Source organism: Thermobia domestica, chromosome 3 (assembly GCF_964235325.1).
Source record: "Thermobia domestica chromosome 3, izTheDome1.hap1.1, whole genome shotgun sequence".
In the NCBI taxonomy this organism is placed as follows: Eukaryota; Metazoa; Arthropoda; class Insecta; order Zygentoma; family Lepismatidae; genus Thermobia; species Thermobia domestica.
In genome coordinates, this window is record NC_137456.1 from 197,586,044 (window position 1) to 197,612,998 (window position 26,955).

The window sequence follows — 26,955 nt, forward strand, 5'->3', positions numbered from 1 at the left end:
ACTTGTCGAGATGCAAATCTGGGAACTGATAGCTGAATATTTAGTTCATCAGCAACATGGGTACACTTTTCGAAGATCGAATGAAATGTAGCTTCAGCTGTTTCTCTTTGTTCCTTGAACATACAAATCAACTCGGTGATGTGTGATTTTGCCGCAATTAATTTCAGCTGAATCCCTTGCAAAATTTGAGCCCTGGCTGAAGGTACGAAGAATACAGACTGATAACTGACAGAGAAACAATGAAGGCTTTGTTGTTCCTGCACAAAAGACGATATACGTTGCTTCTAGTTTCGTAAATGCGTTGTTTCTAGTTTACACTAGAATTTATTGACAGTTCTAATGCACACATTATTTCTACGAAATGTTCAGAAAATTTTCTGCTGCTTCTGTATTTGGATGTCCAGCGAGTTTCAGAAAGAAGTGAAATATTTGGAATATTTTTTCTTTTTAATAGACTCTCGCGAAAGAAAATTGTGATTTCTTTGATACTGTCTATGGTGTTTCGTATGTAAGAAACGGAACACAGCTTATTAACGACAATATTTAGCTTGTGTGATGCGTAATAGTAATGGTAATGGTATTAAAAGAAAACAAAAACACTTTAGGGAAATGTCTGATAATTCTTTCTACACCATTATTGTATCAAGCTGTTGTGGAACAACTATCAAATCTCTGCTCTACAAGTTCACACTGAGATAATCCACATTCTTCCAAGTCTTTTAGAATTATTCTAGCAATATATTTGGCGTTTAACTCTGCTAATAGAATGAAACCTACGAAGTCATCTCGCATCTAATTTTCAATGGCGTCATAAAATCAAATGCCTAAAGATAGTTGTTCTGCACCTCCCAGTATCGACAATCTCATTTGCGAGCACACTATAATAGTGGGAAGAAAAAATTTTAGGTTTTATATACTGTTCGTATAAAGTATTGCCTACAACTGATAATTATTCATTTTGAGTCTGCACATATAAATATTTTGCATTTTGAGCAGCAGTTTCAAAATGCTGCTTTAACATTGTCTCCTGAATCTACTTTAAATTGGAGAAGATCGTAGAAATTACCAGATTTAGCATTCTTCCCTCGTAAAGACAAATCCTGTGTTGCACAAAAGACAGTTGTCTTAATGAGTTTTTTTTTTTTCGCAACTTGTTTACGAGCTGCCTCATGGATTTTCAGATCAACGGACAAACTTTCCGTAGACATATCATTCGAGAATAATTGAGCACGCTCTGTAGACGCCCAATGCCATTCAGATTGTTCGTGTTGTCATGCAAACGCAAAAAAAAAAAAAAAAAAAAAAAAAAAAAAAAAAAAAAAAAAAATTATTGTATTCTAAACGGAGTTAGTATAAAAAAACCCTTGCAATCCTCTATACCAGTGATCGAAAAGGAACACATTTCTTACACAACCCTCCTCGCAACTTTCTAGAATATGCTAGCACAGAAACTGAACAAACCACTTATATAAAAAGGAGCATTTTCCAGGCATAGCGCAAATTTAAGTCTACATAGTTGCTCATGTCTTTTGGGTCACAGGTTTTCTCCTGACTTAATGCACTTGCAGGAGGGGAAATTTTGGGAGAAAGTACCTTACAATATTGCCTTCCGATAACTTTTTCTTCGCTCACATTTTCAGCACACAAAGTATCACGTTTGGCGTTTTCCAATTTGAAGGACAGTTGTGTTTTAGAAAAAAAAATGAGTTTGATTTGCTTATGCTTATGCATTATTAATTTTGAAAAGCATTCTCTCTTATTCACTGACCTACACATGAGATATTAAATAAATTGTAAACTAAAGGGAAAACACCCACTGAACTTTAAAAGAAACGAGAGGTTAAAAAAAAAGTCACACAAATTTAACGCTTTGTCGACGCTTCTGAGCAACTTTAAAGCTTTGAGAACGAAAGGCTAGTTTACTAATAGACGACACGCCAGAAACACGGGTTTCCAATAACTACACACAATGAAAACTAAACCTTTCTTGCTGTAAAGAGTCAACTTCCATTCTCCCCATTGAAGATAACACTATATCCTGCAAAACCACGGAGTCAACAAAGAAACAAAACTAACTTTAATTTCTTTTTCGTCAAAATGCTACTTGCGAACAGTGAAGACAATGTTTGAAAACGTAGAGACATGGTCTTTGCTGCACCTTTCCGTTCTTCTCGACCCCTTCTCCTTTCGTAAACCATCAAAATTCTTAGAATTGATGTTTTTAAAGGTGACGGGGTCATTCATTATCATTGCTATATTCAGAGGGTAAACAGAAGCAGAGGAGTCGGTAACCTTGACTTCACACACTTTTTGGGGTATTTTTAACATCAATATTTGTTAAATGCTCATACTTTTCCAACTGTTTTAAAGATTAAACAAATGAGTCAGATTTTTCTTTTTTTTTCTGCTTTACAAAGGAAACTGTGCCAGAAATATTAAAAGATGTATCTTCACTTTCCATATGAAGGATTGAGGATACCTGTATTCAGTAGCGTATTTACAATTTTGTTTCGGGAGAGGCTTTGCCTGAAAATGTGAAAATTCTGCAAGATATTTTATATACTTGACTATAGTAAGTAAGATTTCGGGGGGACTTAAGCCCGGAAGCTCCCCCTAAATACGCCACTGCCTGTATTGCTTGATTCTTTCAAGGTTTAGGATGTTCAAAACAGGAATTATCATGAAGTATTAGGGAGGGACATACAATCTTGTCTTCCAAAACTTGAAATGTTAACAGTTTCACAGAACAAAAATATAAAAACTACTACAATGTTAGAACTTTATAGCGAGAATGGGTTAGGTGTGTATGTGATCTCGTGGTTATCGTTCTTACAAGGGAACCTTCCGAAAATGATAGTTGCAGTGCAAGATGTTTCCTATGCCAATTGAAAGAGCTGTAATAGAGATGAGCACTCCCCAAAAATTAGCTGCCCATAGCAAGAGGTTTAAGAAATATAAGAGGTGAAAGTTCGGGAAACAGCAAGGTTCGACAAGGGGGGGAAAGTGCAAATTCCGAAAAAAAAAAAAAAAAAGGAGGGCACGGCAAAATACAATGCTGACAAGTGATGTATAGAAAGAGACTTGCCACAATAGGGAACAAATGAAGGCCACCAGTGGGGTTAACAGTGTTGCCCACTGCAAGAAAAGTACATGTTTTGCAAAGAGCACTATATGAAGTGAGTGCAATATTCAGTGTCAACCTGTCATGTAGAACATAAGATATGGCGTGTATAATCAGTGGTACAATCTAAGAAAATAAAATAGAAAAAACAGAAGTACGAAAAATACGGAAAAGACGGAGTTGGCCATAATGCGCCACATTTGATCACGAGCTGTGCATATTAGAATGAACAAAACAAGAAGCACCGACTATGCAGGAAACCGACGTACCTAGAGTCGTAAAGAAAAACGAGTTCCAAAGTTGGCAATACTGGCCATAAACATCCAGACAAGTCTTATATAGTTAGGCCACTCGCTTCAGAAGAAGAAAATTCCAGCAACAGGCATCACTCGGAATGCATCAATTCTAGAGTGATTGAGGCAATGTCAAGTCGGGAAACATGAAATGGTTAGGCTGAGCCAACAACCGATAATAGAAGTAGTGAACATTACGTCATGGTCGGGTCGTATGTTGGAATATACAGTGTGTCCCACTAAACTTTGTTACCTCAAAGATTTGCGAAACGAACAAAAATGTGACGGATCCAGTTGTGCAGGAATGTACCAATGTCAGGGGGTGATAAATGTCTGTGAGAAGCAAGTGCCCCCAGGATCCCCATCATAGGGCCTCAGGAGCCAACTTCAAACTTTCAAATGGCAACTGGGACCGAGTGGTACCTCTCTCGATAGATCATGGAATGTGCAACAACGCCTATAGGAAACATTTGCTATATGAAGCATGTTTTTCAAAATGGCCGCCACAAATATATGTTGTGTCTTAACATGGCATCGAACATTGTGATCTCAAATTGCTGCGAAGCGAAAAGAGATGTTGCAAATCCAATTGCACAGGAATGTACTCATGTCGAGGGTCAAAAAAAACTTTGTAAGAAGCAAGTCCCCCAGGGCCCCCATCATAAGGCTCGAGGGGTTAACAGCAACATTTCAAATGGGAACAGGGGCGGATGATATTTCTCTGGACTGATACAACACCGCCTATAAGAAACATTTGCTATATGAAGCACGGGTTTCAAAATGGCTGCCAAAAATGCACGTTGTTCTTGTCACCGAGCAGATATTTTTGGTGGCCATTTTGAAATCCCATATAGTAAATATTTCTGATATGCGTTGTTGCATATTCCAAGATTTATCGAAAGAAATATAACTCGACCGATGGTGATATTTGAAATTTTGAAGTTGGCCCCTGTGACCCTATGATTGGGGACTTGGGGGCACTTGCGTCTCACAGAAGTTTGTCACCCGGTGACATGGGTACATTCCTGCACAACTGGATGTGTCACATTTTTTTCGCTTTGAAACTATTTCAGTCGCAGAGTTAGGTGGGACACTCTGGAAATATCATATAGGTGGTGATAGTACTGCAGACAGCAACAGACAGCAGATCAAGCCTTTGATTATGTTTGCTTCCTACAGGTGTAGATATGTGATAGAAAGACCACCAAAGGTTCCGACACCTCTAGAGTACTGTTTCGAGACATTCACAGGCGATCATTGTAATATGTGTGACGGATTGGCAGTATTCCGCTGTGCTCACTGCAAATGTATCTTCTGTTTGGACCATTGCCTCATCGAACAATTGCACGTACAATGTGGACGAGCATGTACAAATGATGAGAAGGCTAATGCCTGTTGCCGGAATTTTCTTTTTGTGAAGCGAGTGGCCTAACTATATTAGAATTGTCTGGATTTTCATGGCCAGTACTGCCAACTTTGGAACTCGTTTTTCTTTTCGACTCTAGGTACGTCGGTTTCCTGCATAGTCGGTGCTTCTTGTTTTGTTCATTCTAATATGCACAGCTCGTGATCAAATGTGGCGCATTATGGCCAACTCCGTCTTTTCCGTATTTTTCGTACTTCTGTTTTTTCTATTTTATTTTGTTAGGTTGTACCATTGATTATACACACCATATCTTATGTTCTACATGACAGATTGACACTGAATGTTGCACTCACTCCATATAGTGCTCTTTGCAAAACATGTACTTTTCATTGCAGTTGGCAACATTGTTAACCCCACTGGTGGCCTTCATTTGTTCCCTATTGTGGCAAGTCTCTTTCTATACATCACTTGTCAGCATTGTATTTTGCCGTGCCCCCCCTTTTTTTTTTGCGGAATTTGCATTTTTCCTCCCCTTGTCGAACCTTGCTGTTTCCCGAAATTCCACCCCTTATATTTCTTAAATCTCTTGCTATGGGCAGCTAATTTTTTGGGAATGAAAATCTCTGTTACAGCTCTTTCAATTGGCATAGGTCACATCTTTCACTGCAACTATCATTTTTGGAAGGTTCCCTTGTTAGTTCCTCATTCGTCGTTACGTGTTCGAGTCTTCTTTTCTTCCTGTTGATATTTTCCTTTCTTTTTTCGTTAAAGAAATAACCATAAAAAGTAGTATTATGGTTTTAGATTTCTTTTTAGCCTGGACTATATTTTAATGTTTTTTTTTTTATTTCATTATTGCGGTTTTATGCCTTAATTTCTTTCGCTATTTATTTCTAAGTTGGAAGTTCTTTCATGCCCGAAAATTTGGCACAGTGAACAATTTTGTAACAGAAACAAGTAGTTTTCCATTATAGTTTAGAACAGTTTTATTAAAGGTAGTAAGGATATATCATTCCAGACAAAGACAAGGAATGAGATGTGCTACTTCAGTAGAAAAGACGAAAAAGATATATGAAAACAGTTTGTTGTTCATTAATGGCATTTTGTATTTTAATAAAATAGTGTTAATATAATATTTTAATAGTTTGGCTAAATCTGTAAATTTGAATCAACCTATTGTAAACAAGGTGGGAAATTCTTTCAGTCAATATGTTCATCTCGTACTTTTAATATGAAAATGCTCTGCCCCAGTGATTCTCAACAGGTGTGGCGCGAAATTTTACAATTAAAAATATATATATTATGCCATACTGGAGACCTATAAATCCAAGTTATATACGATATATTTTAACTATGAAGCCTTTAATAGTAAGTTGAAATTAATTTTCCAAGGGTCCTTTCGATATACGCTCACTGAAAAAGAAAAGCGCTTAGAAGAATAGAGGAAATGAAATGAACGTTCCCTGGTTGCTAGGCCGTACAACTTCATTTCATATCAGGAAGTTGTATTGTCCCAACGGCACAGATACATGCGTTGATACGCAGTGGAAGTGAGTCGTAGAGTCGTCGTATTATTGCGTGAGGCCACAGCCTTCTATATACCATAGCCGCGAAGTAGGAGAATTGGCAACGCGGCAGGTAGTCCTTGTTTCTTCCCAGGATTCTTATGATTCTGAATTTGGATAAGAGAAATAGTGTGTATTATGAGTAGTGGAGAGTTCTCATGAGTTTGTTCTCAGTTTTAAAGCAATTAATACTCATTTATTTTAGTATTTTTTTGACAATTGTGTTACCTGTTACAATTTTAAAACTCTGTGATTTAATTTCAACGTGTTCATGTGCCGCTTATCCTTTTTGTTTTAAATTAATAGTGTGAAAGACAATTGAGATTAAAACGAGGTAGTTCGGCCATTTTGGCACGAGCCATCTTAATTCATAATCTTATTTAAAAAAAAATATTTATAAGAAAATTAGTAGTAGAAAATATAGAAAATTAGTTCCATAGGGCTCTAAGGCTGGAACTTCCTTTATATAAATCTTCCGTAAGGAAGATAACTGGAACTGGATTTCTTCATTTGAAGTTCTGTGTGGCGTGTTATGAAGTTCATTTTTGATAAGGAAAATATTGATAAATATATGGTAAGTAGAATCTTCAAACATTTACTTTATAGTGTATATTTTTATTTTCTTGAATTTTCCAGTTAAATTTCGTTCTTTTGTTGTTGAAATTAGAACGTAGCATGCCGATTTAGTCATATTTTCTGAACAATCATATTTACCATAATCAATCAAATAACGCGCGATTTTAGTGTTACTAGTTTCGTATAATATGAGACGCTTTACTTGAAACGCACATAATGATCTAACCTTGTCATTATTTTTACTGTATTATTTTTTTTCTAGAATATTCAGTTGTTGCGTAATATTTTATTCAGGATACCAACTGCAAAACATATTACCAACAGCACAACATATTAAATCATACCAATAATCGTGTGTATAAGAGACAATATCCGGGTTTCTGCTCAGGTCTTCTACTAAACGTCACCCTAATAATTTTACCGCACCATTATTTTACGTTGCTGATTAATTAATTGCAAGGGGAAAATGTTATATATATTTTTTTCAAATAAAATTGCCCTTGTACTCTAGGTTGGTAGAGTTTACGGAACTGCCTCTAATGTTTTGGTTTCTCGAACATAACCTAAACAAACCATAACTAACCACACTATCTCTCGTTTAGCATTAATGTTCGTGTACAGGTTTGAACAAATGTGGGCAATTCTTTAGTTTTAGTCGCACATGTAAGATCTCTGCTGGAAGAGTTGTTTCTTTGGTGCGATATCTAGTGCAATAGTTCACAAAACATAGCTGAGCGAGTGACAGCTAGCGAAGGAGGTTGAAGCTCCGCAGGGTTTGCTGTTTTGTACCTTTATCACAAGGCTGAAGTCACTGTGCGACCCAAAGTAAATTTTTGCCAAATATATACCCCGTTGGCAATTTCAGATTAAGAAATATTTATAAAACTCCGTATCAGGGAGCCAATACAGGTCTATAAGATTTAAGAACTGTTTCCATTATTTTCTTACTTAAGTTATTTTAGCTCGTACAGGTTTACTTTTGGCACACCACTCGAAATAATTATTCAAAAATTAGAATTAGTTCACTAATTTCCTTCTTATTGTTTCCTAAATGATTTGCCCTGGGCGATATGAAAGTATATCACATGGCATAGTTAAAATTCAAGGGGACCATCTTAAGAAATTGTTGAAAATATATAGTTCTTAACTGATATTTAGTATCGCCCCCAATCTAGGTAGTAGGAGTAGGAGTAGCCGTAGGGTAGTAGTAGTAGCAGGAACGGGTTAGAAGCGCCGCAGGGTTTGGTTAGGTTCTGTTCTCGACATACGATAGACAAATTAAGGAGTTGGGAGAGACACTAAGTGTCATCCCAATTCTTTTACGATTTACGTATACATACGAAGTCCGGATGTATCAATAAAAACTACAGTCACAAAACGCAAAACAACCTGTACTAGGTGGCCATTAAATAGTGCGAATGCCATCTAACTGAGTCAGTGCCGGGTGAAACTTGAGAGTCCGGGCGTCAGCAATGTTGCGTCGAAAGAAAGCAGGCGCGCCAGCGAAGGTGGGCATACGCATGGGCGAGGGTAGTGAAAACGAGTGAGTTTTGGCAGTTATACGAGTTTTAATAGCGCTTATCATATGAACATAAAACTTCTGTACATTGTGCAGAAATACACCGCAGGTAGAAAATAATTTCTAGTACAGTTGTCTTCCATATGCACTCATTTTATCTCTAGTAAAGCACATATAAGGATCTTATACTAGTATCCCTGCACTTGTAAACAGAAAATACAGGTATATTACTTCATATTTCATTCTATTGCTCTTTATAAAGATGTCTTTTCATGAAAGTATTGAATTTTACCTATAAATATTGCAAAATGTGGTGCGCCAGAAGTAAACCAGCGCCTTGAGGTACATTAGGTCAGGCTGGCCCCCCTGATATTTAATAGAAACCAGAAAGATTAACATTTTGCCAAAACTCCGATTTGTTGGTTAAAACTTCGCAAAAAGATAAAGGATATGTGCAGATAGTTATAGACAAAAGTAAAAAAATGAATGTTATGTAGTGTCTTTAATATTTTCTCATTTATCTGGAAGTTCCGATAGCTGTACACATTGGGCAACTAGTACACTCACTTTCCTGAGTGTTTTTAGAACACTAGAGTCATACTTGTTTACGAGGGAACTCAAAACTTAACCATGGAAATTTTACGGGGCATAGAATCGTAAATCCTTTTGCTGTAGGAGACTACGGCAACAGTGCATGTCCGTTTATCTGAATATCCCTCCACTATATCTTGCATTAGCCTAAGTGTGTGTAAGTGGCGCGATGATACGAATCAAGTGGAAGTAAATCTGTTTAAAATCCTTCTAAAACAAATGGAGTGCGTAATCTTACCTTACCTAGCCAGTTCGCTTCGCTCACTCCTTCCCCTGCACTTATAGTATAATAAGTATTTTATACTTTATACAACTGATGTCTGAGTAGTGCGTTTTCATTAAAGTATTATTTTCTTTTCAGGTTTTATGACTTCATAATCAGAATTACCAATGAGGGATATATAAGAAAAATCATTAAGAAGAAATATAGGTGACCAGAGAAATTAGAGCCGACTTGAGAAACGGTAATTATTTTACATTTAAATATGATTCCTTGCTATACAAAGTTTGTTAACAGTAAATTAAAAACAAAAAAAAAAAAAAGGAAATTCTCTCATCTTTGGCGTTATTCGAAACGTGAATTTAATGATAACATGTAATCAGAGACTCCATGGCTCTAACCCCTGCCAAGGCTGTGAGGATTTTTTTATGCATTTCTCATATTTTAGACTTAGATTTTAGTAATTAGCTACTAAGAAGGTTCCAAACACACTTTAGTGTTTGCTTTTCATGTATACAGTCATTCTGTAAAAATATATGAAATTTTGAGAAACTTCTTAATTTTGCCAAGTGTCCGGCGTTTGCAAGCATTGTCTTCCTCACTAAATATTTCGCCTGAAATTGAGAAAAGCAATGAAGTGTATTTTTAAAAATCTTAGTAGCTTTGAAAGAATTGTAGCATTATTAATAGATGAAATTCATATTAAAAGTTGCTTGACTTACAAAGCTCAAAAAATTACAGGTTATGCTGAAAACAGTCCAACAGAACAAGCCACCACTGTTCAAACTGTCATGTTAAGTTCGTGTTTTGGAAGGTTTCATGAGGTTGTCCAATTGGTTCCAGCAAATGCAATGTCAGGGAAACAACTGTTTGAAATTGTTCAAAAAGTAATCAGTTATGTTCAGACTGTAGGTTTCAAGGTATTGTGTATAATCACAGACAATAATAGAATTAATCAGAGTCTATTTAAATTTCTTGCTAGTGGATCTTATAGCTTCACTAATCCACAGTATCCTGGAGAAAAAATTTTTCTTATGTATGATAGTGTACATATATTTAAGAATATACGTAACTGTTGGTTAAATTTGAAAGACAGTGAAAAAACATTTGTGTATCCATACGAGGGTGAGCTGCAAAAAGCTTGTTTCAGTCACTTGCGGGAATTTCATAAAAGCGAGGAGGAAAACATTTTGCGGAAGGCGTATAAGTTGAACAATAAATCTTTGGAACAATTTGGAACGGCAAAACGTAAAGTTTGTGTGCAATATTTTTCATGATACCACTATTGCAGCCCTTACGAACAATAGTGAATATGGAGGAACAATGAAATTCTTGAAAATAATAAACAAATGGTGGAAGGTAATAAACGTCAAAAATAAGTTAAAAGGGACGAATATTCAATGCCTATTACCAGTGACAGTGATTCCAGAGTTCAATATTTACAGCAATTTGTGAACTGGTTAAAATCATGGTACGAAGATCCTAATACAGTATCACTCACCAAGGACACTTACGGTGCACTCATGCAGACAACAACGGTAATGATCCAATTAACAACCTACTGTTTTTCTAATTTTTCTGTTGAGTATGTGCTTACTGGCAAATTTCAGAGTGATAATTTAGAAAAACGATTCAGTTGTTATAGGTCCATGTCAGGATGTAACTACAATGTTTCGTATACGCAGATACTAGAATCCGAGTCTAAAATTAGGTTACAGCATGTATTAAGGCTACCCAGTACTGAAGATTTACAGGATTACACTTCTGATCAGTCTTGTGACACCAGTGATCTAGAATGTGTATTGAAATCATCCTATTTGGAATCTTGTGACGACATAGACGAGGATTCGAGGATCTATGTGGCTGGTTATGCAGCTCATTGTGTTAGAAAAAGAGTGACATGTGAGGAATGTGTAAGTTTAGTTGTGGCTGGTAAGGGAAATAATATAGACAATCCTTATTTTGATTACCTTCAAAGGGAAGGACTTTGCGTAGCAACAGATCAAATAAAATTTATTTTGTTTCACATGTATGCCATTTTGCACTATATTGTTAACAGTGAAGAATCACTAAAAATGTTTCTACGACAAACTTCCCAAAAGTGTGTTCTACAAGCATTGACTCTTAAAATCACTCTCTTCAGACAATTCATTTTATATTGATCTAAATTATAGTTGTAAAAGTTGTGGAACCAATTCTCGGTCTATTTTTAGTATTGTATGTGGTATTCTGAGCAATGTTCTTCTAAACAATTACACAAAACTAAAAAATGACTAGTCGACATCATATAAGAAAAGGAAACTTCTTGCTCTTTCTTCATAATTCATAAAACTTAATTTAGTCATGATACACTATTAACACGGCAGGACTGGCTCCTGTTTTCACAGACCCATGTGTTTAATATTACATCTTTATCTAACAATTTTAGTTTAAATTTTTTGTTGATTAATTTATTTTGTGTTATTCATGTTACACAGGTATATTGCAAATTGCAATACAAATGTTACATTTTAGTGTATCTTTGGAAAAATTGAAGAAGTTATGAAAAATGTAGTAGAAATAGTATTATTATCTATTAAGTTTCAATGTGTACCTAATCAGAACCAACGAACAGCTACTAGTAACCGGAAAAAAAAAAAAAGCACGAGTATGTGAGATTGGTGCCAGTTAAATACTAAGCGTTTCGCCTAGTGGTGTACATTATACTTCTATATTTTTATTTTATGTGTAAACGTTGTGAGAGCGTTCTGTTGATATTAATGTTTTGTGCTACTTTTAATTAAAATATATGGTCAAAATGTATTACATCTTTAATTTTCCCCGTTACAAAATTTACTTCAAGTTGCATGTTACTTTAAGTAGCTTATTTCTAGCGTTTTGATGTATTGATGTGTAAAAGTTCGACTGATATTTTGTACAGGAATTTCTATATGTGTGTGAATTAAGGAATATCAGTGGAAAATGAAGTCAGACCTTTACACATCAATAAGTTCGGGATAAAATTAAATAATAGCTGAGCAAAGCAAATGCGCTTTATTTAAAAACTAAAATGTGTAACGTTTCGCCAACTAACAACTTGGCTTCATCGGACACACATATTGCTATTTACAAACATATTAGACACGGGACTCTTAGTGGATTGTAGTGAAATGAGTGTTGGGACAGGAAGAGGGAAGGCTGTCAGAAAATGAAACAAACAAGATTTATAGAAGTGGAAGGTGAAAACGCAATGAACTAGGACTCGGGACTTGAATTGATGAACTATTGACGTTTTTATGTCTTATTCATACTATAGTGTTCGCGCTGCTACGTGCTGTATCTTACTTTAAATGAAAAAAAAAAAAAAAAAAGCTGCATCATACCAATCGTTTAGATGCAACGTCGATTATTGTAGTGATCATGCATCGATTATTAAACTATTTTTGGACAGAAGGTGCTATGATCAGTTTTAGCTTACACCATTTTGTGCACCAATATGAAAATCAAATAGCAAACTTAGCAATTGCTTAGCAAAGTTCTAAACGTAGCTTGGTGGTTCTCCTTGACTGTGGTTAAACACCTTATACGCTGCGTCTATCAATTAATATAACGAAGTATAAAATAGCCCTACAAATTAAAAGGGGTCGGGAGTATTAAAAATTCAGGATTCGGAGTCTAAGCTTCTGTGTATCTATTTCGCTACCCTGGACCCTAGAACGATTTTTTTTAAATCAATTATATTTGGGGAGGAGACGTTACATTGAAAACCTTTTTCCTCAAAGTAGGTTTCTTATTCGAAGACATTTTCTCTTAGTAAAAATTATTCTCCAGTTGCATACTTATATACTCATCCCAGTTTTCATGAAAACCAACATAGTCATGATGGCTGTCCAGCTGGAAGTCAAACTACGGATATTACGAGTGACGGTCGGAATGAAGTGACTTTTTTTTTTTTAATGTTGTGTTCGAGAAGGATGTTAAATGTTCACCACATATATTTAAGATTAAGTAAAGTTAATTTCTTCGGAAACAGCAAATTTAAGACAGTCGCTGCAGGATCTGAACACATTCCTTCGGTACGCGTGATTGCTGGTTCAAATCCACTGAGGATGCAATTGAACGCAGTGAATCGGAGTCTACCAAAAATTGTAGGTCCCATTAGTAAAATCTCCTTAGCAAAGGAAACGTGAAATAGTTGGTTGGCTGTATCTTGTGGTCGCGAGAAAACTTTGGATTGGAATCTTTAAATTTAACGTCCCACGGTTATGCCGATTAGGCTAAAGGAGACGGTGATAATGAGAAATGAGTGAAATGGTGGAATGAAGAGTGGGAGGAAACGGGAGAACCCAGAGAAAACCCACGAGCGCGGTGTTTGTCCACCACAAAGTCCACACGGCGCGAGCTGGGATTGAACCAGGAACCCCAAGCACCGGAGGTCTACCACTGAGCCACCGCGCCCCCAAAACTTTGGATTGAGTTCTTTATGTAATTTGTGTTTTGGAAAATTACAAGGATGTGCAAAAGAGTGGGTATTATCACTTTCATGTGATAAAGGAAGACTTATTTATGCAATTCACGTGAGAAACATCGGAATTCGAATGTAAAAATGTACGACACACTTTCGGAAGTAATACCCACAATTTAAATCCTGTAACAAAATCAACTTACTGACGATGTAACGGATGTGGTCCGGTTTACTTGATCTACTTCGAAGAAAGTAAAATGTACAGGGGACAAAAATAGTGTTAAGAAAGTTTGTGGTAATGTTAAAACGCAAAGTCTAATGCTTTGGAATCAAAACATTGGAATAAGAAATGGACTATATGAGTTTCCGCCGCGAGGAGGATTGGCAGTAGCTGATTGTCAACTATGAAAATTATATAAAAAAATTAACCGAACCTAACCCAACCCACTGTAGCTTATTTTATAAACTGTGAAAGAAAACAAAAGCTATGAACTGCCATTTCGGTGTGACGCGACTATTATTCCTCTGCGTGCCATTATATCTGGTATGTGGTGGACGAACATCGTGTGCGTGGGTTTCCTCGGGGTTCTCCCTCTTTCTTCATTCTACCACTTCACTCATTTCTTATCATCGTCTCCTTTAGCCTAGCCGGCATAATTGTGGGACGTAAAACTCAAATATTTAATTTCATTTTTCTACTATGTCCGTCTCTGAATTAACTTGAGTGCGTATTTTGCGAATTATTATGACGTGCTTTCCGTAACATGTTTTCTCGCTATATGCTTGCACTTATGGAAGTTATTTTTTAAAACTAGTTCCATAGAGCGTATAATACTGTTCAGTAACTAGCTCAAGATTGCAGTAGATAAAGTAAACATCTGAGGATTGCAATTTTGTAACACATCGAATTTTGTACTTTAGAATTCTTAATATTACCTCTTCACAGGATCCCAACGTTCTGAGCACATGTTCAAAAGTTTGTGTGTCACCATGTGAAATCATGAAAATACCCCCTTTGAAGAGGAAGCCCTCGAATAGAGGCCGTAAGCCGAGTTCTTGCGCTGTTTTCACATCGTCTCCGTAGAGAAAACAGCTCGAGGAATCGTTATCTAAGAGTACGACTTAACCTAAACAGAAGCCGCCTGCAGCCGGTAAGAAAACTAGAAAAATGCCCAAAGTTCCTCCTCCAATTAAAAAAAAAAAAAACAAAAAAAAACTGCAGTCTATCTTCCAGTTGGTGTAGAAGAGCCCACCGAAAAAGACGCCCTGTGCATGTTTTATGGGAATCTATTTTCTTCGGTCCGATCTAGCCATATTATAATTATAGTATATTGAAAGCCTACCGTGAAAATTTTAGGTGGGCCCGGTCCCTGTAGCCTCCCCCTTTATATCCTGTTTCTGCATTGATAGGATTTTAATGAATGAAAAAAAAAAAAAAACAGAATGAGCATTTCTTTGTGATCTTAAAAATCATTCAATAAGAGCCTAGCGTGCAGTTTTACTATACGGATTCATAATATAAGTAGCAGTAGTAGTAGTAAATAGGGGCGCAAATCTGTCTTCAACATTGGGGGGGGGGGGAAGACCGTTTCTATCTATATATAGATCCAAAGAGGGCTACAGTTTCCCCTTGATGCTCAGGTATACACTGGATAAAATGGGCTTCAGTCCTGCTTTACACTTGATACAGCGGCAAACTATGGTTTAGCCCCTTCCTTGATCATATCCTGGATCCGCCACTATCCTGGAGATTTGAGGTTTATTCTGGGGGATATCAATTTCATCTCACTTTCCTTTGTGGCAATCGGACAATAATCAAATTTCTCCCCAAAAACACATTTCAAATAGGATTATTGGGGGGGGGGGACAGTTTCCATCAGTTACAAGATTGGAAGGGCATATCCCCTCATCCCCCCGGGATTTGCGCCAGTGATAGAAGGAACAGGTTAGAAGTCCCACAAAAGTCGATTGGGTTATGTTCTCGACATCAAATGTGCAAATTAAAGACTTGCCCAAATTTTCCTGTACATTTTACAATCTATGGATGCGTATAGTAAAACTTCATCGAGCATTGTAAATATTCTTATGAAACACGTACGTATTGTCCAGAACTAACTGTAATTTTCATACAGCTCATGCACCTTTTCTTTTGCAAAATATACGCTTTAAACTATAATAATCGTAGGACACGCATATCACGCATGGTGTAATAAGTATGGTCGTATGCCTGCTCTTTCGTGTTTACTGCATCCCCTACAACCACTAGGCAGGACCATCGGACTACCTATGACAGATAATGCGGCGTTGCCATTTTCACTTCGTGGCTAGGAACATATAGAAGGCTATGGTGAGGCAAATCAGTCCATAGCTGCTGTAACTGCGCCTTGAGATCTTGCAACAGTGGCGCTGATTTGGCATCTGAGCTGTACCTGAACGTGTTCAGCTAGGAAGAGATTAGGTGACCTTGCTGGCTATGAAACAATCTCAACTTAACGTAAACATTCTATATACGTTATATATATATATATATATATATATATATATATATATATATATATATATATATATATATATATCATATGCATGTGCCGTGGCCGAGCCTCGTCTTGAAAGATTGTAATAACACGCTTTTGCAGAAGGGGTAACATCCGGACGCAGAATTTCATCCAGGCATCACTACTGTGTTGTAAAATTTCCGTGAATTACTACGCGAGCTGACAGAAAGTCATACGTAAGAGCTCCTCATACCATGATGCCAGGAGTAACGCTGACATTGTTCCACAATATTGGCCTAGTGTGACCTCATTCCACGGCGCCGCCACATACGCACACAATGTTTATATGTCGTAATGCAGAATCGAGATTCACCACTAGACACTATCTGTTGTCATACATGAGGATTGCATGCTGCCCGAGTGCGACACACTCCACACGCTGTCGTTTATTCTCTCATGTTAATGGTAATCTATGAAGGGGACGGTATACCCGCCATCCACCTGATATCAATCGTCGATACACGTTGCAGGATGACACAGGGTGCTGTAGAGAGTCTGATACTTGTGTCCGAATGACCGGTCCGAACGTAATGCTTCACGCACAGTGTAACAATCCTCTCCTATTGTGGTCTGTCGTTGTCGACCGGAACATTCACGTCGTGCGTTGATGCCTTCGCATATTCACTAACCTCACACATCGAACCACGGTGACATCAGAATAGACACATATCTTGCAATCGCACCAAATGCCCATTCGACCTCGTACAGACCCACGATTCGATCTCTTTGGAACCCGCCAAATGTTGGCAATGGTGTATAATGCGGCAACGAGGCAGTATGCGTGTTCTTGATGTTTTACATATGTTAACTCATTCTCTTACGCTTCACAACTGATTAACACGACCAGGGTGTGACATTACTGTCTTCTGTTAGCCATTTACAGTTTTCGAACTTGAAACTCTAATCGTTGTCGTCACACCCTTCATAGTGCTACACATCTACCGATTTACAGTTGATTTTGTTCCTGCTTTATGTTCTTTTTTTCTTTTCTTTCTTTCTTTCTTTCTTGTCAATGAGTGTATTAGTATAGTGTTTAACCTAACTGTGTCGTGATCTCGTGGGCGGTATGTCCCCAGTAAATGAAAAGTTGGGGATTATTGCACCAGATGATCATTTTCCGTTATCAAACATTCATTCTACTTCAGAATTTGACCTTAATGATACTTGCTCCATTTATTAATGTAAACATGACCTGACCTTGCTTCGTAAATCTCTGGTCAATGTAAGGAAACTTAATTTTCCCTTCCTTTGTAAATCGGTGCTCTGTGTTGAAAGTAGCATACCACCGATTTGGTATTGTTTTCGTATACTTATGTAAGAGAAACATGTTTTTGACAAAGTTATTTGAGTATAAAATATATTAAGATTTTAGAAATTGTTTGTTATTATTATTGTCAGTTTATTTATTTCCAGTTCTCACCGTACGTAGAATTGGGACGAGTAGTACAAGCTATAATTCGTGATCTTGAGAAGAGGTGTTCTTCATTAACTCCATGTAGCACTCATCAAGTTCCAGAGGCACTGATGTTTCCTGAATTAAGGAACTGGAGTGTAAATGATTTAGAAGAATTAAATAATGACGAAGATCAACAACACGAATTCATACAAACTTTGCAGGACACGGGGGGGCGCGGTGGCTCAGTGGTAGAGCGTTCACCTCCGGTGCTTGGGGTCCCTGGTTCGATCCCAGCTCGCGCCGTGTGGGCTTTGTGGTGGACAAACACCGTGCTCGTGGGTTTTCTCGGGGTTCTCCCGTTTCCTCCCACTTTCTTCATTCCACCATTTCACTCATTTCTCATTATCACCGTCTCCTTTAGCCTAACCGGCATAACCGTGGGACGTTAAACTTAAAGATTTCATTTCATTTTTCATTTGCAGGACACGAAACAACTTCATTCTTTAATAGAAGAAATGATGATGAGGAATAAGCAGCTTGCCGGTATGATTTACATTATAATGTTACAATGATACGTACAATAAATTTTAGAGAAAAGAGCCTGAAGAAATCAGGTTATACAAATGATTTCAGTCTAATATCTCATTTAATTAGATTTGGCTTTGAAATTGGTACTAAATTTTGTGAAGTACACCTGGAACTACCAAAAGAGTAAGCTGAGATGTTTCGAAAATGTTTCAGAGTAGCATTAAAATCAAGTATTAAGCTCCTGAATTTGTACATTTGTTGTTGTGTTTTATAGAACGAGCAGAATACTATAGTTTTTAAAATGCAGGGGTTCTTTTGTTGGAAGAAAAGTTAAATTGTTTACAGGAATGAGTTAAAGAAATAGGAATACTTACACTGTTAAATAATAAATACTATAGCGTAAATTGTTTAAAAAATAGCCACCTATAATCATCCTATAATACTGTAGATCGTGACAAACTTTATCAGCGAACCACCGTTGTCTTCGTCAGTGTAGATTGAAAACAAAAACCTTAACCAACTTCATACTTCACATTACAAAGTTGCTCCCAACTGATAGATGAGGAAAAACTACACACATGTGGGCAGGGACGGATTAAAGGAGGGGGCGAGGGGGGCGATCGCCTTCCCCCCCAAGAGCCCTCTAAAATATTATAATTACACACACTGTCGCTTGTAGCTTACCGCCACAAGAACGAAAGTTTGGGATCGTTCTTGCATTATTTCAAAAGAGGGTTAATTCTTTAAATTCTATTTAAAAAAAGTATCTATCCGGCATGTCGCGTTTACGCTAACGATAACTCGAGTCATAATATCAGATAAATCTCAGGAAGAAGGACGGTGTTACTTGAGGCTAGAACATCTGGAAAACTATCCATGGCTGGTTCTTTCCCATAAGGAGAGAGATCTTTTTGTAAATATTGCTCACTTTTTGCAACGGGTTTTTTGGGGGTCTATCGAAGAAACGTGCCCCTCCAAACTCTTGGAACTAAACCTTTGAAGAAATTCGCTACTTTCTACGGTATTTTAGAAACTCACAACAAGGCGCAATATCACATTAACGTTCTTGAGGTCGGAAAAGCGTTTCTGAGAAACTACTGGGAACCAGTAAAATCAGTTGAGAATCAAATCAACTCGTCAAGAAGACAAGTCATCGAAAATCGCGACAAACTGAAATTAATATTGCGGAATGTGATATTCCTTGGAAGGCAAGGCATTGCTTTTCAAGGCCACAGGGACGATGCTTGTGCGGATAATTGACCTCAGGTGGTGACGGTGCAGAAACTACGTTCAACGAGGGCAATTTTCGAGAATTGCTCAAATTTAGAATGGCTTGTAGTGACGATCTCTTAAAGAATCACTGGACGAAAGCATCGAAAAGGACCATTTTTGCCAATAAAACCACAGAAAATGCCCTCATTGAGGGTTGTGGATGAGAAATCACGCCTGTAAAATTGTCAATCGAGTACGAGAGGATCAGTTTTATTCTATTATGTTCGATGAGACTACGGTCATTTCGCACACATCTCAACTGTCTTTGATTCTAAGGTACGAACACATGGGTGAAATAAGAGAAGACTGCTTCGGTTTCATTGATCCTCCACCAGCAGAGCTGAAAGGTGAGAACATTGGTTCGAGCTCGGAATCCGAAGACGCAGAACCACCCAAACTCTCACTGACTGGAGGGAAAATTGGAGAAACTGTTCTATCTTTGCTACGAGATTTCTCACTCGACCCGAATTACTGCATTGGTATTGGTACAGATGGTTGCGCTATTACGACCTCTCAAAGTCGCTGGGCAGTGCAGGAGATCCAGAAGGAGGCTTCAAACGCGCTGCACTTCATATTGTAGTCACAGCCTCAACTTGTCCATCTTCAGGTCGTCGTCAGTACAATGAAAAAGATCATTGCGTTTTCCACTGCATCTCAAAACGTAATATTGTCCTTAAGCTTACGGTTAGTGGCCAGTTGGAGACATTGTGTGAAACGAGATGGGTTGAACGTAACGACGCGGTATTACGATTTCACGTGAAATTTCAATAAATAGGTGAAGTTCTACAGTTTGCTCCAAGTGGTCCGAGTTAGATACAGCAGCCAAAGCATGGGCACTTTCTTCTGCCTGCACGACAGCGAGTTTATCGTAACTATTACTTGTCTTCAGGGTGTTCTCACGATAAACCTCGCCTCAATCGACTTTTGCAGAAGACAAATTTAGACATGAACGCAACGTCAGATGCCATTCAGGACACTATCGCAGCATTAAACAAGAAGCGTTCAAACAGCAAAGAATTCAAGGCAACCTTCGAAGCAATATCCAGAATGGCTGCTAGTGTCGACGTGCAGATTCAAACTCCTCATCCCACTCAAAGACAAACACATCGTACGAACTTCAGGGCAGATGACACGACATCTTACTACTGAAGAACTGTCTACATTCAGTTTATAGAGTCGGTTGTTGAGGATCTCAAAACTCGTCTTGCGCAGGAAGTTTTCAATGTATACGGACTCAACATTTTATTGCCAACAGGCGCAACTGAGTAAACTCTGAGCAACAACATCCGCATTCTAGCAGAAAGATTTTACAAAACTATCGGAACTCAAGAAAAAATGCTATTTTCCCTCTTTAGTTCTGAATTTGCAATCTGCACTTCTAAATGGAAGAGAATTAAAGAAGAAGGTGGAACTCTATCACGGACTGCGTTGGAGGCCTTGCCCACCAGCGACGAAGATCTTCACGTGACTATTCGAAAACTGCTGCGCATACTTGTAACCCTGTGGTACGGATTCCACGTTAATCAGTAGGTCTGATATAGCTTCGCTGCTGAAAGGGACGTTTAATTCAACATCAACTCAACTTGTAACCCTGCATTCGAGCATGGCCAGTGCAGAACAATCTTAATCCACATTGCACCGACTGAAAACGTGGTTGCGATCTCGTTCTGGCGAAAAGCGGCTGAAGGGACTAGCACTTTTAAATGTCATAGGGACATTGTCGTAGATCGCGACAATATTATATCGACAGATACGTCTTGGGAAGTATTCGCCGAAAAGCGTGTTTTGAGTGTAACTTCTAAGTTCTTTTGTCCCTTTGTTTAATTAATTTTACTAAAATACAGAAACATTATGAGCGTCCTAAAAAATATTTAACCTGATATTTTTTCTAGCAAAATATTTAGTAAAGCATAGCCATGACCAGACCTGTAGACAGAAAATCTTTTCGGGGGAGGGGACATTGTGGTGAAAATTCCGCAGCAATTATATATTTTACCCTCTTTTCCTGAATCCGTTTTACCTTTCTTTTTTTTTGGGGGGGGGGATTTCGGTAAACATATCCTACTCCACAACAAAGAGCTCCTCCCAAGACGTTTGGTTTAATCCGCCAATGCATGTGGGATGGACAAGTCGTTGAGTGCTATAATATACACAGATGGTTCATTATGATATGAGGGTTGCACTGAAACTATCGGGAAAATGATAGAACGCAAGAACATCAAAGCACAGTCATTTTTTATTGCTTTTCAAAGTACTCCCCCTATACAGAAATGTTTCATGCGATAGAACGAAATCTTGAAATAGTTATAACACTCCGAAGTTAGTACCTGTGAAACATACATATGTATGCCTCTATGGCTTCTTCTGGAGTGCAAAACTCTTCCTACACAACATATTCTTGATTGTTGGGGAAAAAAGAAATCACTGGGGCTAAATCAGGGGAATAAACCGAATGTGTCATGACTTCAACGTTTCTTAGGTCTAGAAAATCACTTGTGGCAGCTGCTATGTACAAACTGGCATTGTCGTGATGCAGAATGATTCTACGGTTGGGGTTGGGCTGTCTGCGTACATTCAGTACTTCTGGTAGACATATGGTTTTGTACTATTCTGCATTGATTGTTCCACGATTCTCCAGTGGGACAGTTGTAATATGACTTGATATACCAAAAAATGATGCAATCATTTATTTGGAGACACTGCGTGCACGAACAACTTTGGTTGGTGTAGGTTCATCGTGGAACTCTCACATAGCAGATTGTCGCTTTGTTTCTGGCTCGTATACATAAATCCACGTTTCATCACTGTTACGATATTAAACACCAAATCAGATGATCCGTTGAACCGTGAAACTTGAATCGTTTCGTCATAACTTTGCATCACTTCACACGGACGTCTTTTGTGCTTGAGTTAAATTGTGTGTGATCTAACGAGCGCAAAGTTTTTTCACATAAATGATCACGCAATGTTGTTTGTATTTGGCTTATGTCAATGTCCAAGGTCCCCTGAATTTCGCAGTAAGTTACATGTTAATTAATTCACGAACAGCTTCAGTGTTTTGGGGCACAATGACTGTCGATGGACGACCTGCCCGATCCTCATCACTTATGGTGATCCGCCCACATCTGAATTCCTGAAACCACCAGTAAATTGTTGTCTGGGACGAGGCTTTATGAGGAAAAATGGCAATCATCCGACGAACACACACTTGTTGTGTTAATCTTTGTCAAAACTAGTAATAAATCATGGCACAGAAATGCTCTCTCGTAAAGTCCAGTTTTGATCACGACCACCTCACTTCAAACTGGTGCTCTGCAGTGACAAAGACTCCCGAGTTACATATGGTTTTGCATTTAGAGTGAACAAAGATGATAGTTTATAACTACGAGAAAATCTAACATTACATTGTTCGCAGTACGTGATTCCCGAAACTTTCAGTTCAACCCTCGTATTGGCAAGAAGAGTAGGCAACGGACTACCCGTAGCAAGACCTCTGATTTGATTTGATTTATTAGTCATTCAGTAGAATATATGATGTGCACATTTGTTGGAAATGATATTGAACTCCCCAATGTTTAAAACAGATGAAATATTTAGGACAGATACAATGTTTTTAAAAGTGAAGACAGATATCATTTCTACAATATACATAATTACATCAATGAACACTATTGCAAACTCTTTCAATTACTATATATATATATATATATATATATATATATATATATATATATATATATATATATATATATATATATATATATATACAGGATGTTTCACCTAACTTTACAACCTGAAATTTTCCGAAATGACAAAAAATGTGACAAATCTAGTTCCTTAAAAATGTAGCCATGTCAGGGGCTTATAAAATTCTGTGAACAGCAAGTGCTCCCAGGGGTCCCGTCATAGGGTACTGGAGGCCAACTTGAAATTTTTCAATGGAAAGCCCCAATTTTTCTTGCAGATTCGAATAACGTGACCGAAAGTACGCAAATTTTACTTGAAGTAATTTTTCGTTATCCTACTAGATGGCGCTGTAATCGCAAAAAATGAATATCGTACGTACGTCACCTGAGGCTGAAGCTAAATATCTCGAGAAATACACATGCAATTTAAATATGTGCCCCATAATTTTAAAAGATCTATTCAACTAACATAAAATGTAGTTGCCCTCATCTCCCCAAAATATCAAATAAAAACCCTCTACTTTTGTTGAAGATTCAGATTCTGGGACCGAAATTCTCAACATTTACTTTAGGTACTTCTTCTTTATCCTCCTAGATAACGCATTAATAATAATAATAATAATAATAATAATAATATACCGTCGTACGTCACTTAAGGTTGATAAATGAGAAGCTGGTTCAAGAACTGGACGTGTAGTGTGATGTTTGGGCTAGGACTTGTAAACAAATAAAGTTATGAATACGTTTGTAATGATATTCTTGGTCAGATTTTTCTGTGAGATAGTGGATGCTATGAAAGTTGATTAACGCCAGCTGTCCGTTGGGACATGTCATTTGAATCAAGTAATCAAAGATAGAACCAGAAAAGAATTATTATTTATTTTTGTCATGGTTATGTAGATGTATATATTGACGTTTTGACATATATATATACTATGTGATTTTACCCGAGGGATGAAAGTGACAGTGGACGTAAATTTGATCGGCGAATCTATTAAAGTTTAAATAGACATTATCATTTTGTTGTTATGGTTCGTAGATGTGCATAATTATGATTTGATTTGAAACTGCATGTAATTCCATCTGAGAAGTAAAAGTAAATGAGAACATGTAAAGTTGATCGGTAGATGTGCTCTTACAAAACTAGTGGAATAAATTACGTTTGACCAGAAGACATACGTATGTGTCACCCTATGGTATGTTCTGTAAATCCTTATGGTTGATTGTAAATTAAGGTCCAACAACGTAGAAGCCTTTAGATATTGATAGTAGTAATCATTATTGCAGAAAACCTTTGAACACTCAAGCTTATGTATTTGAACTGTTTTGAATTAGAGCTCTCAAAGTAAAGTTCTAACGCTGTCGATGATACAAGGATGGGGCAATCGCCAAAGATCATATGCTAAAGTGAGGGTAATATTTAACGAAGAAACTTCGCAATCGACACACCCATTTCGAGATCTAGTTACCGTAGTTAAATGGATTAGACCAAGAATGTTATAATCTTTTATAGTACCGTAACACGCGTCGAGAAAACGGTAACTATAAAGGATTATAACATTCCTGGTCTTCCAAAATCTGCAACAAACAGCTTGATGTTGCAATCATTTGTTGATAACTTTCACTTTAGCATTCGTACAGCTGCTGAACAATATTATATTAGTCACATGTCTGCGAAAAGAATGTTGAAGAAAATGAAGTTCCATCCATACAGAATTCATCTGATACACCAGCTGAATCAAAATGACTTTAATCGCCGTGTAGAATTTGGTGATGATATGATGAAACAAATCACTGATGATTCTACTTTTCTTACCAGCATTGTGCATTGTGTTCTCTGATAAAGTCACATTCCACCTAACCGGCTACATTAACAGACATAATTGCAGGTTTTGATTTGACAGCAATCTCATTGGTCCTTTGAAACACCTACTTTACGTACTGAAAAGTTAAGTATATGACGGCAGTGCTAAATAATACAATAATTGATTCCTTTTTATTAATGACAGTTTGACTTCTGAACTGTATGAGGAGATGCTTCGAAATCAAGTAGTTCCAGCAATCAGAAGCACTGTAGAAGACAATTTTGCCCACAGATGGCTCCAGCAAGGTGGTGCCGGATCACACTACTGTGTAAATATGCGGCAATTTCTTAACACGGAATTTCCTCAACATCGGATTGGCAGAAGAGACGAAATTGAGTGGTCCACTCGTTATTTTTCTCCTGATTTATCGCCATTGCACTATTTTTTCTAAAGTTATCTAAACACCCGTGTATATCAAACAATGCCAACCACTTTAGATAATCTTCGTCAAAAGGTTATTGAATCAAGCAAAGTTATTCTAACCGATTGCAATTCTCACCACCTGCAAAGAAAGCACACACTACAAAAGATAGAGTGGACAACCATACGGACATGGAAACGAATTCTACTGCGGCTCCAGCTTTATCTCAATCAATTTACTCGTTTCTGTTGACCAATTTCGATTCACGTTTCTCGACTGAGAAACAAGTTGCTCTACAACTACGCAAGTACCTTCCTCGTGCCTCACTCAAAGAAATAGTCAAGACTAGGAACGGCTTTATTTTCAAAACAGAAGATGCAAACTTGCTCAGTACTATAAGGAACAAAGTGCCTATAGATACCTTCGGCAAAGATGCTAAACTCACTAATCTCAATGCATCTGAACGCAAGCAAATACCACCACCTCGCCGTCCTCCTTTCCTTTCCGTGGTGATTCGCGGTGTTGATCCTTCTTATAGCGATGAAGAGATTTCGGAGGAACTTACATGCGAAGGACACACACTCCAGAAGGTTATACGAATTAGAAATGCTGCAGGCCCCACGTACATTGTTCGAGTACTGAGACCTTCTCAAACCACCATTGATTCTCTTCTGACTAATGGGGCATACATTTATAACAGAAGACACAGAGTTGAACCTTCACGGTCACCAGCACCCCTACCACTTCGATGCGAAAAATGCCAGACACATAATCAACACTACCGCAACATGTCCAAATACCACTATCTGCGGCTACTGTTCTGGTGATCACTCAACTCGTTCATGTCCCAATCTACAACCACCACCGAATTGTTACACTTGCCATGAACAACATCCGACATATAGTTACAAGCGCAAGGGCAAACCCGCCCCTACCGAAGCTCACCCTGAGTACGTGGCACCACTACGTATATATAACTATTCTACAGACGTTCCACATTCATTGGACTCTCCTATAACAGTGCGCAATATGCTTGCCTTTCTAACGCTTACTCTTCAAAATATTCAACCATTTCACCGTTCGCATGTCTTAAAGCAAATCACCCATGCAGCAAAAGAAATATTCCATGTTACATTTTATGCTACTTATTCTGGTCAAAATGTCTATTTTCATACAGCACGTTTGGAAACTACTGTCTAACCTACTGATCATGGATATAGTCTTTATATTTCTCAATATTAGATCCATTCGTCAGAATAAAGCTTTATTCGAAGCGCTATTACTGGAAGAAAGAGCGGCAGTGTTTATCCTTAACGAAACCTTTCTCCCTCCCTCCCTCACTTGTTATTTTTCTGGATATACACTAATTAGACAGGATAGCACCCTTCCTAAGAGGCGCGCAAATGGAGGAACAGCCGTCGGATTTTCTCCACGTATTCCATCACGTCGACACTTTTGTAGGCTGCCAGATTTTCCTGAATATCTCATCATTACTTTATACTTCCGTAATATAGCCATAACCGTTGCTACAGTTTATATCAGACCTGGAAAGCCTCTACCTACTGCATTCGTGCAACATATTTCGATAATTATAAGA

General features: G+C 37.7%; 1 protein-coding gene and 1 long non-coding RNA gene across 5 annotated transcripts in view; both read left to right on the forward strand.

The window, feature by feature from the left end:
- The window catches only part of Vsp37A (Vacuolar protein sorting 37A), a 360,401-nt gene that overhangs the window by 102,709 nt on the left and 230,737 nt on the right, over positions 1-26,955 (forward strand). For 3 of the 4 annotated variants that reach the window (XM_081752085.1, XM_081752084.1, XM_081752087.1), the window contains 2 exons: positions 17,664-17,860; positions 18,122-18,189. In XM_081752085.1, the coding sequence (XP_081608211.1) occupies positions 17,664-17,860; positions 18,122-18,189 (265 nt within the window). Of the gene's footprint in view, positions 1-17,648; positions 17,861-18,121; positions 18,190-26,955 lie in introns of all 4 variants that reach the window. The other variant, XM_081752086.1, reaches the window with a different exon arrangement.
- LOC145680922 (uncharacterized) lies at positions 3,354-12,053 on the forward strand. The gene is made up of 3 exons (XR_014130699.1): positions 3,354-6,919; positions 9,393-9,495; positions 9,993-12,053. It is a non-coding gene; the product is annotated as an uncharacterized LOC145680922 (long non-coding RNA).